The 14,252-nt window shown below is 40.8% G+C and overlaps 2 protein-coding genes and 1 long non-coding RNA gene across 5 annotated transcripts; 1 reads left to right on the plus strand and 2 right to left on the minus strand.

Annotated features, from left to right (window-relative positions):
• Positions 1-590: 590 nt before the first annotated feature.
• Positions 591-3,957, minus strand: LOC146504185 (uncharacterized). Its single transcript, XR_014877873.1, has 6 exons — positions 3,743-3,957; positions 2,685-2,714; positions 1,689-1,718; positions 1,554-1,592; positions 1,351-1,467; positions 591-1,257 (listed from the first exon to the last, which is right to left on the minus strand). It is a non-coding gene; the product is annotated as an uncharacterized LOC146504185 (long non-coding RNA).
• A 131-nt stretch (positions 3,958-4,088) lies between these two features.
• Positions 4,089-10,390, plus strand: get1 (guided entry of tail-anchored proteins factor 1). 2 transcript variants are annotated; one of them, XM_085184283.1, is made up of 6 exons: positions 4,089-4,211; positions 4,391-4,572; positions 5,039-5,204; positions 7,594-7,661; positions 7,834-7,948; positions 10,061-10,390. In XM_085184283.1, exons 2-6 carry the CDS (start codon positions 4,483-4,485, stop codon positions 10,132-10,134), a joined length of 513 nt encoding a protein of 170 aa, XP_085040409.1. In that variant the 5' UTR covers positions 4,089-4,211; positions 4,391-4,482; the 3' UTR covers positions 10,135-10,390. The 2 variants fall into 2 exon arrangements, with proteins under 2 accessions (XP_085040409.1, XP_085040408.1); XM_085184282.1 differs by having other exon boundaries at positions 4,110-4,572.
• A 222-nt stretch (positions 10,391-10,612) lies between these two features.
• On the minus strand, positions 10,613-13,552 carry LOC146504187 (uncharacterized). 2 transcript variants are annotated; one of them, XM_085184245.1, is made up of 9 exons: positions 13,430-13,551; positions 13,095-13,330; positions 12,739-12,995; positions 12,311-12,553; positions 12,067-12,204; positions 11,757-11,826; positions 11,544-11,671; positions 11,271-11,382; positions 10,613-11,096 (listed from the first exon to the last, which is right to left on the minus strand). In XM_085184245.1, exons 2-9 carry the CDS (start codon positions 13,291-13,293, stop codon positions 10,738-10,740), a joined length of 1,506 nt encoding a protein of 501 aa, XP_085040371.1. In that variant the 5' UTR covers positions 13,294-13,330; positions 13,430-13,551; the 3' UTR covers positions 10,613-10,737. The 2 variants fall into 2 exon arrangements, with proteins under 2 accessions (XP_085040371.1, XP_085040372.1); XM_085184246.1 differs by lacking the exons at positions 11,544-11,671; positions 11,757-11,826 and having other exon boundaries at positions 13,430-13,552.
• Positions 13,553-14,252: the final 700 nt, after the last annotated feature.

Genomic DNA, 14,252 nt, shown 5'->3' on the forward strand with positions numbered 1-14,252 from the left:
TGCATTTTGGTGATCTTGAACTGCAGCAGTAGTTTACGAAAGAGCCGGATCTCTAAAAAGAGCCGGAAATCCCATCACTACCACCCATGACCCTGTTGCTGGTTCACCATGGACCACTGCAGACCAGTAATGCCCCACAAGAGCTGAAGTTTTGGAGATCGACTGACCCAGTCATCTAGCCATCACAATATGGCCCTTTGACAGACTCGCTCAAATCCTTACGCTCGTCCATTTTTCCTGCCCCCAACACATCAAGTTTGAGGACAAGATGTTAATTTGCTCCCTAATATAACCCACCCACCATCAGGTGCTATGATGGAGATTTAATCACTGTTATTTACTTCACCTGTGGTCATAATGTTATTCCTGATCAGTGTAAATGTCACGATAAAGTTATCTTCAGTGATTCTCTTATGAAATTAACTGAGAAATCTAAAAAATTAAAACGCAACAATTAGTAACTTAGAAATTCCTCAAACTAAAATGCCTAATATCTATAATTTAAGTGGTTTACAATAGAAACATCTGAAATAGGTCATTTAAAATAAATCCCTCTGGCCAAATACAGTACACAATGGCTGAGAAATGCATAGTTAAATCAGTCCTCACTTTAATTGGTATTTTATACCATTTATAACAAAAGGAAACTTGTTCTGTTTAAAGGAGGAAACTACATTAGTAGAGAAATCCCCAAACCAAACAGATTTCACAATAGGAAAAAAGTCAGAAGTACAACTAATGCATTTAGTTTAAAGCAAAGCAGAAAACATGGATCAATCATATTGGTCTCAAATACACAATAACATAAAAATTAACCCAATGACTTCCTGTGATGATAATGAAAATGAGCAAGGCATTACTTAGCATAGAACACAACTTTCAAACGATTACCCATCCAGCACAGAATTTTGATGCATTTTCCAAAACCGGTTACAAAGTTCCAAAATGGTACCTCTGAAATGTCTTGGGTAAACAGGCTTTAAAAAAGAAAAAAATTAAACACAAGACAAAAAGATCACAAGGACACAATAAACTTTCCCTTCACAGAAGCCGTGAAACTGAATGGAAACCGTACTATTCTTAAAAAAGCAATCATATCCCTAAAAACACTGCTGTCTTAAGAAAATAGTAGATAAAAATATTCTCTGCATTTTACAACAAAGGAGGTACAGGGAGCGTTCAGTGGCAACACGACTACTCTGCTGCTTTCTCCTCCTCTTCAGCCTTGGCGTCCTTTTCGTCTGCTGCTGCGGCCTGCTGGAGAACAGAGAAAACACACTTTTATTTTGTTCTGTTTTGCGACAGTGTAAATGTCACGTGGCGCTCACAAAAGAGGGAAACTTGGAATACCTCATCAGCTTTGGCCTCTCCATTTTCTGCTGGCACCTCTTCCTTTTCTGCCTGAGGTTCTTCTTTTTTCTCCTCTGTCTTGGCTGCCTCTTTCACCTTTTTGGTCTTGGGGGGTGCCTGTGGTGTCATTAACAAACCAAGCATCATGAACCTGCTGTGCATTTTATGTGGTTATAGCGGCAATGGTAAGATTTGGCTTTTACCTTTGTCTTTTCTGGCTGGGGTTTTGGTTGCGTCTCTTTCTGTAACACACAATGATGTTCCAAAATTACAAACACAGCAATGAGAAAATCCACAGATTAATCTGTCAAGGTCGTTGCTGAGCTTTGTAGACTTACCTCTGACAATCTCTGAGACTTTCTCCTTGGCTGAAGAAAAAACAAAACACAGAAGGCCACATTAATTCAGTTAAGCACTCTGGAAGAGAAGCCCCCCCCCCCCAAGCATTTATGATGGAAAAAAAAACCCATGTTACTCAATGAGAGATGTTACAATGACAAAATGAGCCCACAAAGGGAAGTAGTAACTTCCAGCATGTTTCAGACATGCCATTTTATTTACATAGCACCAAATCACAACAGGACACCTAAGGATGCTTTATACTGTAAAGTAAAGATGTTGCAATAATAGAGAAAACCCCAACAATCAGACAATCCCCAATTTCCAAGCACTTGGTGACAGTGGGAATGAAAAACTCCCTTTTAACAGGAAGAAACCTAGACAGAAACGCTAAAGGAGGGGCGGGGCCATCTGCTGTGACTGGTTCGAGGTTACAGGACAGGGGACAAAGACACACAGTGGATATAATTGCACTCTGTACGCACTTCATTATTTGTACTTTAAGGGAGCAAAGATGAAACTTTGCATTATGGGAGTTTGTTTTGATTTGTGCTGCAAATTTAGCATTAGAAATATCTATATTGCTATTATTTAGGTTTATAATAAGTGTGCACTTCTTCCTGCTCCTATTCAATATGTATACTGAATCAGCATAGGTGGAGCGTTATCATAGTGTAATTTGCTTTATTCTGTATAGTATTTTTTTTGTCCTTCCTTTTTCCCCTAAATGAAATAAATTGAACGAATAGTTTACGTTTTAGGGCATTAGAAACACTAAACTCTTTACCTGTGCACTCAAGTTAAGACAAACCAGGTAAACAAGAACAATTTGGGCTGCACAAACTCAACATAACTTGCACTTTAAAACCCATCCAATTTACGATAGGCCTCAAAACTCCACCGATTAAGACTGGGATGCACTGAGCTGGCTATGAAGCATCAATCTTATTCTGGGTATAAGCATTAGTTTTGAATTTATTAGTGGAAATACTAACCTCTGCACTTGCATCTGCATCAGTGGTAGCCTGAAAGACAAGAGAGTGAGGGGGGAAGAAACATAATGAGCCAAAACCAACAACCATTCATGAGTGAGCTAAAGTGGGTGTGTAACGCAAAGAGGTGGGGATGGTGAGGGGGGGGATGGGCACCTCTCCTTTCCCTCAAGTCACAAAGAAATTATGCAATCCGTACGTGGGGAGGGTCACGTTTTTGAGCTGACTCAAAGGATCTGGCGGGTGCGAGTTTATTTCCCACAGAGCAACAGCAGCTCCGTGGACACAACAAAGAAGGAGTGGACTCGCTCCGCCTGCTGTCACTGTGTATATCACCAGCGTGACTAAACTGAAAAAATAAGACCATCCTCCATTACTAACAGAGCTCCGCTTGACATCAAAACGGCCAGATGTGTCGCTGTGCTGTCGAGGATCCATCAACTGCCATTAACGAGCCTAACCAGAGAGAGAGGGAGAAGGGACTGCACACCTCAGGAGTGACGCGCACCAGCCTTCCAGTGCGCGCACACTCGCCTGAGGTCAAAATCTCCGCCAAATTTGGCCGCAAATGCGACTAAAACACGCGACACGTGACCGAAGGTGCAGCTGGTACCTGAAACGGCACGCGTGCAACCCAGAGCACGAGTAAATAAATAAATAAGGAGGCAATTACGAAAAAAATTTCCTCTAAATGCCAACCTGTGCGCCTCGACGGTGGTTACACCCCTTTGTTTCAGCGCACAGTTGGTGACTATTAAAACTCAGCCGGGCACACGTTTTACAAAACAGAAGCTTTAAACTGGACTGGCGTAAGAGAGCGAAAAAAGCAGTGCTAAGTAAAAAGGCGCCACTTCCCTGTATCAGGCGAGTGAGACACGACAGACCTGAGCGCAGGAAAAGGTGGACTCCACGGCACGCACATGGACACGCTGTAGCGTGTTGCATTGCATTGCTCCTGCATACGTGTATTAACACCACAAAACAACTGCTACAGTTTCTTAAAACGCTATTTCTGCATCATGCCTACCCAAACGTAAAGCACACATTTTATTTCCACTTACTTTCTTCCTTCCCATTGTTGCTTAGGTTGCACGGCAGGAATAAAAAAAAAAAAAGGAACACTGCCTTTCTTATAACAGTTACAGAAACAAAAGGAGGAGTTGTTGTTGTTTTGCCAGCCTAGCCACCTCTGCCTACACCTCCACCAGCTGCAGACTGTAACTTAACATAAACGTCCGAGCAGTACCAGAACTAGCTCAAACCGGATTGGATCCCCCTCTCGGTGTATTTTATCCCTTATCCTACCAACCTACCAGGAAGACAGAGCCCCCGCCCACTGCTTCCTGTGATTGGCTTTGAGGATGAGGCAGCATATTTTTGAAACACAACATCTTCACCTGTGTGGGCAGGACAGTGTGCCAATCAGTCAATCCAGGCCTTATCTAACTTTATAACCGCTTGGCTGGCTGCTCGCAGGGTGTATTAGTTGTGTGTGTGTACCTGTAGGGTTTGAATAATGCATGGCAAATGGTGAGCTTGAGATATAGTTCACATAAACAAAGAAGAATATAAAAATAAATAAATAGTGCCTGCATTTTCCCCCTTTTCCTATCCAGTCCTTTATTAAAGAGGACGCCATATATATGCACGTTGCATTATTTCAGTGTTTAAAGACAGTCGTAATTACTAACAGCATGTCCCGTCTTTAGTGGGATAATTATTAAAGTCAGTGTATCGAGCAGCCCAGTCGCTCAACAGCTGCAACAAGGAGGAGGCTGAGTGGAGGAGAAAGGAAACAAACATGGCGGCCGGTTTTGCATGGCTCCTGGTGCTTGGCTCGGTTTTTCTCTGCAATCTTATGAAAATCCTTCTGCCGACCATATCTTCCTTCGTGAGTAGGAGTTATTGTTTGCATATATGGTTGTTGTTAAAGTTGTTTGAATGCCGGTGTATTTTTATCTGTGTCCTCGTCGGACACACGGTGGATTGTTGTTGACTAGCTTAGCCGTCTGTCAAGCTAACTTATAGCTGCTGTACCTCCTCAGTTATAGCTGAGCTACAACCAGAGGGTGGGGTTTCACCGAGAATCCAGTAGTTGCTGCATTTAACTGGGATTCCTTTTCCTCCTTTATCGCCAAATGTCCTGCTTTAATGTTAAGAAACTGTTTACAGCTTAGCTTTACGGCTAAAGATTGTTTGTAGCTCGAAAGGTTGGCTCGTGGAAATCCTCATGGAAAGTGTTAAACTGACATTCGTAGGTACTGATTAGACTGCCTAATAGGGACTACTACTGTAATTATAAACATTTCAATCAGGCCCAGGCTGCTCAGTGATAGTATTTTTCCCCCTTCTTCAAGCTCTCAAAGATGGTGCAGAAAGATGCTGAGCAGGAGAGTGAGATGAGGGCTGAAATCCAGGAGATGAAGAAGGAGCAGTCCTCCATTAGCATGATGGATGAGTTTGCTAGATATGCCAGACTGGAGCGCAAAATCAACAAGACAACAGACAAGCTGAAAACACATGGTAAGATGTAAAAGTGCCTACTGAGATTCAGAGGATAGATTGTGTGACAGGAGCCTCAAAATGAAGTTAACTGCAACAGAGTGATGAGCTCTAAAAAGTTAAAACTAATTGCTTTTTCTTTATGGAACACAGCAGAAAATATGTAGTAGGTACTCTGAAAGGGCATATATTATGTCTTCCACAGATGTGAATATCTATTAATGTAGAGCTACATGTTAAAAATTAGAAAATCAGAAGACATATTTGGGGGATTTTAGAGGTAAGTGACTGTTTTTGGCCCCATAGCCTCAGGATTAGCATCCACTTCTGTCACACCAACCCTCTGCATGTGTTCCTTCACTGAATCCATCAATCTTCTCTGTGGTCTTCCACTTTTCATCCTGCCTGGCAACTCCATATTGACCCTGTGCACGAGAAAATGCTAACTTCCTGGTTTGAGACCGGATGTGGGGTTGTGCATTTCCGGTAGCTTTACTTTGCGGTCAATCGCTACTGCGAAGATATACTCCAAAATCATGTCCAAAACTTGAAAACGGAAAGGTCGCGTTAAGTTACAAAGAGCAGAAGGTGAGAACACTCACCACTGTTGTGTAATAAAAAATCTAATGATCAACTTTGACGTTTAAAGAGTTTAGATCGATCAGTTGTTTACATCACTCAACACAAGCAGAACTGCATCACTGCAGCAGAAGACACATCGTCCACATTCAGAAGCACATATCTGTATAGTGACTGGTCTTATGATTTAAACAGGTAAATGTTCAGCATTCAAACTACAGGTGAACAATAGTCAAACCAGATGTTTCCCGTTATGTCGATATCAGCTAGTCAAGTACACACCTACACAGCATGTTAACAAACCGTGAAAAAAAAGCCACACAAAAAATGAATGATTGCTGGTAAGGGTTTCTATACATTAGTATTTACAAGGGTATGTTGCGACTTACCTTCAAAATTACAGTGGTCCCTCGCTATAACGCGGTTCACCTTTCACCTCGCTGTTTCGCAGCTTTTTTAGTGCAAGTTTGCATGCTTATTTTTTTACATGAAATTGTGTCCTGCGTCCTGATCGCTGCAGACGATCTCCTCCGTGACGTCTCTCCTGTACAGTACAGAATCGCTGCATCGATGGCTAGCAGTGTAACTCTGAAGTGCAGTGCTGTATGTCCACGAAACGTTTTGCACCGTCAAAAAATAAAATTGGCTACTTGATTTCACCTATCGCTGGTTATTTTTAGAACATAACACCCGCGATAAATGAGGGACAGCTGAGAAATATAACATTTGAATCACTTTTCTCTTTTGCCCTGAGGCGCGGGTAAAAATATTGACAAGTCGATGAACATCATTTACAGATATATTGGGTAAATGCCCAAGACATGTATAGAAATGTAAATTGCCGCTTGATTCATTCATTTGCTTAACTTGTTTTGGACCGTAAAAAGGGCGTGAATAGGACACCGGAAACAAAGCTCCCCACAGGAGTTTCCGCACCGGAAGTAGCATATGCTAACGTGCACATAGTCAATTAAACATCATTTCATCCAGTATATCCACTCAGCTTCCTCTGCACATGTCTAAACCATGTTAGCTTGCCTCTAACCATATCTCCAGACTGCAGACCTGTCAATATTGGTCACTCCCATCTTCAGTTCTGCCACCACCAGCTTGAGCTCCCGTCTTTTTGTCAGCACCACCATCTCCAAACAATGCATCATAGCAGATCTTACTCCCATCTTATGAACCTTCCCTCTCACTCTTGTTGCTATCCTTCTGTCACAAATCACCCCTGACACTTGTCTCCAACCTGCCTGCCCTCTACTCTTCACCTCTCTTGTTCATTCTCTCTTGTTCTGGTTGGTTGAACCCAGACAATCTGGTAAAGAAACACTGTCTATTCTGTGTGATAACTTACTTAGCAATACAAAGGCTGCTAAAGACTGTTTCTTTGCTGACCTATTCCAAAACCTGCACATTGTCAATTTTAAATTATTGTACAATCAGCATTACACCCAGGCTCTTCTCTATGTTGATTTTATTCTGACCGCACTGTCTTGTGATTCTCAAAGTGTTGACTCTAGTCTTCACCTGATTCTTGAATAAAAAGTAATACTGCTGTCTGTTTACATTTAAGCAAAGATTTACTTTGTGTAATGTTGGTATTAACAAAGACCATATAAAGAATGGACTAACTTTCCCTGTTACCCTGTGACTGGTTAAAAAAAGGAATTTATCCTGGTTTCAGTTCCATGGACATTGGGATGGTCAAATAATAAAGTGAAACAAAATGACAGTTCCGTCTGATTTGAAGGAACTGGCAGTATCAATACAAAATAAAGAAAAATTAATATGTTGAGACTAACAGTTGCATATTTCTTGTCCATTGCAGTCAAATCAAGAACCGCTCAACAAGCCAAAATGAAGTGGGTTGTGAGCATTGTTTTTTACATACTGCAGGTAGGTGGAGGTTTCGAGTAGAAGCATGAATGTATTTTAATTTAGTTGTGAGCCTATAGCACTGGCCAAAACCTCCAGATAATAGTTTTTTGGTAGTTGAATCACCTTATTTGCTGTTATTGACACTATATGTCTGTTTTTGTGTTTTGTTTTGTTTTGTTTTTTTTGTCAGGCTGCGCTGATGATTTCATTGATATGGAAGTATTACTCTGATCCAGTGACTGTGGTACCAAGTAGATGGATTGCTCCTGTGGAGCGCCTCGTGGCTTTCCCAACAGGAGTGGCAGGTTTGTGTTAGATAGCATAGCCTTTAGTATACACTCAATGCACACAAGCTGCACGTCCTTGATGTGACTCTCCTGTTCTACCACATTCCAAAACTGCACTATTGAGCTGAGATTTGGTGACTGTGGAGGCCATTTGAGTACAGCGAACTAACTGTCATGTTTAAAAAAAAAAACAAAACAGTTTGAGATGATTTGTGACATGACATTTTATTCTGTTGGAAACAGCCATTAAAAGATGGGTATAGTGTGCTTGATTCATACTGAGGTAACTGAAGTAATGAACCTGAAGAAAATATCCAGAAGTACTGGTAATGGGCAGGATCTATCAGTGCTTTCATGTTGTTAAATTTGCTGTTGCCTTCCTATCAGCTCAAAGCAGTCTGTTCAGACTCCTTTGATTTCTGACTTCAACAATCATGATATTTTCTTATTTTCAGACCATTCTCTGTAAACCCTACAGATGGCTGTGTGGAAAAAAATCCCTGAAATACTCAGACCAACACATCTGACACAAACCATGTCGTATTCAGAGACACTTAAATCAGCTTTCATTCCCATTCTGGTTCCCATTTTGAACTTTAGCATGTCATGTTTCACGTAGCTTCATGCCTAATAGTGATGGGTCGTTCGCGAACGAAATGGCTCTTAGAGCCGGCTCTTTGAAGTGAACGACGCGAGCCGGCTCCTTATTGGGAGCCGTGAGGTTTTTTTTTTTTTCTTTCTCTCACCCTCTCTCTCGCCCTTTTTTCCGCTAAACTCCGCATGCGCGGCCTGTACTTTGCGCTGGGCAGAGGGGGGAGGGGCGTTAGTTACACTCGCAGTAGCACAGGAACAGAGCCAGAGAGAAAGAGAGCGAGGGACAACAAAGTCACATTAGAAAGGGATAGTAATCATCCACTATTTTCAGTTGCAGATGATAAAGGATTCAGAAATCATGCAGGCCCATATGACAGAGAATGTGCATCTTCTTTTTGTTTTAATATTTTAATTTATATTTAATTGTGTTGTGGTTTGCAGTGTTTTGTGTTGTTCTTTGTATTATATGATTTATTTATTACATTTTATGTGGAGTGGATAAATAAAGTATATTTATGGTGGCCCTTAGAGACAAAGCATGTACAAACTCCAAAACACGTAAAAACTCAGACGCACTTACAAGCTCCAAAACACGTAAAAACTAAGAAGCACGTACAAACTCCAAAACACGTAAAAACTCAGAATCACGTACAAAAAAGACAACAGAAGTACTCCAGGATGCTAGGGTGCAGTGTTGAGCTTTTGTTACCTAGTGGCTACACAAGCCAGCAAGTATCAACAACCGGATTTGGTGTGTGGTAGTAACAGGTAAATGAATTTTTTTTTTTTTAATTATTTGAATAAATATGAGTGCTTGTCTATAAATACACAAACAATACGCACATGATTTCAATTGTGTAATTTAAGTGATCTGGGTAGCTCTGTTTTGGAAGTTCAGTTAACGCTAGAAATGTGTTTTGGAGTTTGTACGTGCTTTTTGGAGTTTGTATATGCTTTAGAGTTTGTACGTGCTTTGTCTCTAGGGGCCATATATAAACATATATAAATATAACCACTTTTTTTACATTAATAATTCCTTTTCTGCATAATTTTATATTTTTGTTAATGATTAAATAATTAAAGCAACAAAACAACCTGAAGATCCGATTCGGAGCCGAAAGAGCCGGCTCTTTTTAGTGAGCCGAGCAGAAAGAGCCGGATCTCTAAAAAGAGCCGGAAATCCCATCACTAATGCCTAAATTCATGGAGTTGCTGCCATGTGATTAGCTGAATAGAATTGTGTTGAGGAGCAGTTGAATAGATATACCTAATCAAGTGGATGGTAAATCCATAACAGCTTCTTTATTTAAAAAAACAAACAAAAAGAAATTACACATAGCTTATAGCTTAATAGAAATCATGATGATTTTATTATCCACTGATAATAAAACCTAATTCATTTCACTTCAGTGCAGGTATTCTGTAATATGTAGATTTTATACCATATGATGCATGTAGTGCATCAATATGTGCTGTTCTTTTCCGCCTGGAGTCAAGCTCCATCAGCTGTTTGTTTTGTTGTTTTTTCCTTTTCAGGTGGAGTAGGAATCACATGCTGGTTGGTGGTTTGCAACAAAGTAGTTACTCTGGCTCTGAATGCTGTCAGCTAGAGTGTTTCCTAATCCTCTGCTCAACCGTTTCCTTTGATGACGAACGCTGCAGTTTTTGTTTTGTCGTTTTCAGTCAGCTGATCCTAGCAAAGAACGTTAAAATAATGCAGTGCATTTTGGTGATCTTGAACTGCAGCAGTAGTTTACTATAAAAAGTGTTATCATTGTTAGCATTGTTTTATAATTATGTGGCTATTTGATTGTGTGTATATTGCTTTGAAACAGTGGTATGGAAATGTGGAAATTAATTTATATTAAAAAGGAAAAAAAAAGATGTGTGTTTTGTTATTTTACCTTTACCTGGGAATGAGCCAACCAAAGCAAACATTACTGTAATGAAATAAAGAGTCTGGAGTAGAAAAACCTTAGTTTACAGGCTGTTAACAAGTTTCAGAAAGTCATACTGTGTGTGTTATGATGCAGAAAGGAGTTTCTCTATGGTAGCTGCATAATAATCATATGATGAGCTAGCCCGCACTTTTCTTTCAATTGCACTTTATTCAGTCTAAGAGCTGTGTGCTCCACCTCCATCAGTTTTCTCATCTGGTAGATGAAGCTCAGGAATTCTACTGAGGATCTCCACCTCAGAGCTCTCCTGTGGGCTCAAGTGCTCAGTGCTGTATGCTGGTCTTCCACAGTGCAGGTTCTCTGTGGTCTGTTTGAAGGTGTAGCTGCTTCTGATTCTGGGGAATCTGCTTTCTTTTCTCTTTGGTGCTGCTCGATTGTGAAGGCCATTGTGCTTTCGTGCTGTGTTTGTTGCGTCTCTTCCTGCACCTGTGGGGCGTCTCCGTTATTTTTGTTTTCTGGGCTCTCATTTAAACAGATGTCCGAAAACCGATGTTTTACTATGGATTCCGGTCCATTGAGCGCCCGTGTGGCTTCTGGTTCCTCCTTTTCTTTGATACAATCTTCTTCATTTAGAGGCTCTGGACTGTTGTCTGAACTCCTGATGTCACTGCAATCTGAAAGCAAATATTTCAATTTGAAAAATACTGAATAACCTGACAAAATGCCAAAACAACTTATGCCTCTGTTACTATGATCGCAACCGTTCTTTTTTTCCCCTTTTACAGTGTTTGGTTTCTTGATTGTATATTGTTAGAGAATTGTCACTTTGCTAGGACTGAGTAACTTACTTGCAGATATCTTTGCATCGTCTTGGTGATTCTCTTTTAAAGACAAATGAGCAGGACCCTTTCTCTCTGGATGTTTTATAACCAAAAACTTCTGCGCTGGACCGTAATGACCCTGAAGCAAGAGAAAGATTTTAAATTTGTTTGCTGATAAAATAATTTAAAAATGATAAAAGACAGGTATATGAGAAGGTTGTTCTGTTTTAGGAACAACAAGGATAAGCGGAAGCGAATGGATGGATGGATGTTCTGTTTTTGAGTAACTGAACCATATACCCAGTTCACAGAGCTCTCCTGCTGCTCCAGTCTCTGAACAGGCTCTGAATATTCATTCTCCAAGAGACTTGCAGGGCCAATGGGGAGCAGGACTAATCCATCTGTTTGAACCATCTTGTTTTCCCTGCCTAAAAATCAAAACCACTCAGACAGCCAATCAAGCATGAGCAAGCTGCGATAAGGCAGATTGTTGTTGTTGTTGTTTTTTTTTACCTCTATTGCTTGACCCGTTCTGGAGTCGGTGGGAGTAAATGTTAAGTTTTTCCATTTCTCGCTCTCTGTACTGTATGAGTAAAAAACATACCGCACACCGATCATCAGTCAGCACCTTTAAATTGTTTACATATTTTTATTTAAGCATAAGACCTTGTGTTTCTACAGTTGATCATTGGCTATTTTTCTATGGGAAAAAAATGCTAATCAAGACTTTTTCACTTTTTCTTCTCCCAGACTTATATAGCAACAGGGGTGGGGGGGTGGTGGTGGTGCCTCATAATGACCACACACATCTCCTTCAGCTTACCGCAAGTTCTCTGGTGAGCTGATATACTTGCTGTTGCAGGTGGATGGATATTTTTCTCGCCTCTTTCATCTTTCTTTGCTCTGTGACTATTTGCCGCTTGAATGAAGCTTGGCACAACTCAAAATTCTTCTCCATGTCCTAGAATAGAGTGAAGAGACAATAAAGAAGCAAAAGTTTAATGTAAAATATATTTTTTTAGGATGCTATATCGTCCACCACCATTCTACTCTCTGCTCCTTCGTACCAGTATCTTCTTGTCCTTCTCCTCCAGCTCTGCAGAGGCTTTGGCCAGTCTCAGGGTGAGCTCCTCCCGCTCCAGCAGGTTGTGATCCTGGATGAGCAGCTGCAGGTGCTGGAGAGCTTCCCTTGTGTGCAACAGTTTGTCTTCTGTGCTCCTCAGCTGCCTTGCTAGGTTGTCACGGCAGGTGCGGGTCTCACGGAGCAAATGCTGAAGAGCTCTGGCCTCGTTTTTGTGCTTGGTTTCAATCTGTGAACAGATATGGCCAATATTATGACAATAACAGAAACACTGATGTTATTTGTGAGAGGGACGTATACAGGCACTATAAAGAGAAAGATGAGGAAAAATAGCAGTATTTTGTACACATACAGTTAATTGATAACATGAATCTGAAAAGCAGGAGAGACTGGTGGGAGAGACCACAAACCCACCTGTGCAACACTGTTCTCTGAGTCTTGCAAGTACTGCAGTGCCACCGTGTGGCGATGTTGCACGTTCTTCAGGAGTTTGTTCTCCGTCCTGGACTCACACAGCTGCTGCTGCAGACTCCACACCTTGTTCTTAAGCTCCCTGATGCACTTCAGGCTTGACTTTGGAGTCTCCAGGGACCTGATTGGAGGCAAGCTAACCATAAAGCAGTTTGTAGTAGGGTTTGTCTTTTGCATGCTGCCCCCATGAGCTTTATTACCTGAAGAGGAAGGAGGACACCCCAAAACACTTTACTCATGGTAGAGGGAATTGTATATAAAATATTTAGATATTGAGATGTTTGAGATATGAAAACTACCAAGTACAAGTCTTCTAGACCGCTTTGATCCTTGCCACTGAAATGATGGGTTGGCATCTGCTTTGTCCTCACACACAGAGGTGTATTGTGGATCATCAGAGCTACTGTATAGTCCGGAGGGACTGGACCACCTAGAGGTGTCAGAGCTGCAGGTCATACCTTCACCCTGCTTCTCGTGGGCAACAGCCTTCTGCATCATCAGGCCCTGCTACCTCCCACTCACGAATCCTCTTTACCTGAGAGAAAAAGCGCAGTTCAAAGCCAGACTGGGCATGAATAAGAATTTACACGAGGTAAAATAAATAATGCACCAGCCATAACGTTAATAAACCAACCTAAGTTGCTTCTATGTGTGGCTATCTTCTCAACCTCTCTCTGTTTCAGGCTGTAATGTTTAGCAGGCTAAACTATAGTTTGTTTATATACGAACAGAATTAGTTCACTATTCGTTGCTGGGGCTTTTTATTTATTATTTATTTTTGGAAGATGTACGTCCACGGTTGCCATGGTACCCAGCGGGTAAAGAAACAAACTAAAAAGAAAACCGTATCACAATAAAGTGACTGAGCAAAAAACAAAACAAACAAAAAAGACCATTGTAGTCCTGCATGTAGAGGAGATTATTTTAAAATAAATGTTCAATGTCCTTAATTTCTTATGAAAGGGAATGTAGACCACTCACGAAGAAGAAAAAACAACTGTTCAAGGACTCTAACAGGGTTATTGAGTATGAGACTTTGTTATTGCCTACTCGAGCAGGCTCCATTCTTACAATGAAACTAAAGTTTAGAAAATAAAAACTTCATGTGGAAAAACTGAACAGAATGTAATTTAGAGAGGATTTCACACTGAAAGGTACAGGTTGGCCGATCGAGCCAAATATCAACATCAATACCGACGCTGGTAGTGCTCACTAGCAAGATAGGATTGATACTTTCTTTCTATCCTCTGAGTTCAGTATTGCACTGAACTGTCTTAAATTACTGCCGGTTTTTTTTAATGAAAAACTATACCTCAAACGTTATAAAAAATGTCTGACTGACTGTCAAGTCTATTTTATTTATAGCCTATAGCCCATCTGCAACACATCTCCAAAAACCCCAGTTTCAAAATACATGAAACACTGAATTATTGGTTTATTGTGTTTACTAATATTGT

The sequence above is a fragment of the Neolamprologus multifasciatus genome, chromosome 14 (genome assembly GCF_963576455.1).
Source record: "Neolamprologus multifasciatus chromosome 14, fNeoMul1.2, whole genome shotgun sequence".
NCBI classification, from domain to species: Eukaryota; Metazoa; Chordata; class Actinopteri; order Cichliformes; family Cichlidae; genus Neolamprologus; species Neolamprologus multifasciatus.

What these genes read in the sequence shown, in the direction of transcription:
- get1 (XM_085184283.1), top strand. Translation starts at nt 4,483, where the DNA reads ATGGCGGCCGGTTTTGCATGGCTCCTGGTGCTTGGCTCGGTTTTTCTC. An exon ending in TGCCGACCATATCTTCCTTC is followed by an intron (nt 4,573 to 5,038) that starts GTGAGTAGGAGT and finishes CCCTTCTTCAAG; the next exon opens with CTCTCAAAGATGGTGCAGAA. An exon ending in TTTCCCAACAGGAGTGGCAG is followed by an intron (nt 7,949 to 10,060) that starts GTTTGTGTTAGA and finishes TTTCCTTTTCAG; the next exon opens with GTGGAGTAGGAATCACATGC.
- LOC146504187 (XM_085184245.1), bottom strand. Translation starts at nt 13,293, where the DNA reads ATGATGCAGAAGGCTGTTGCCCACGAGAAGCAGGGTGAAGGTATGACC. An exon ending in AGCTCACCAGAGAACTTGCG is followed by an intron (nt 11,827 to 12,066) that starts GTAAGCTGAAGG and finishes TTACTCATACAG; the next exon opens with TACAGAGAGCGAGAAATGGA. An exon ending in CGATGCAAAGATATCTGCAA is followed by an intron (nt 11,097 to 11,270) that starts GTAAGTTACTCA and finishes ATTTGCTTTCAG; the next exon opens with ATTGCAGTGACATCAGGAGT.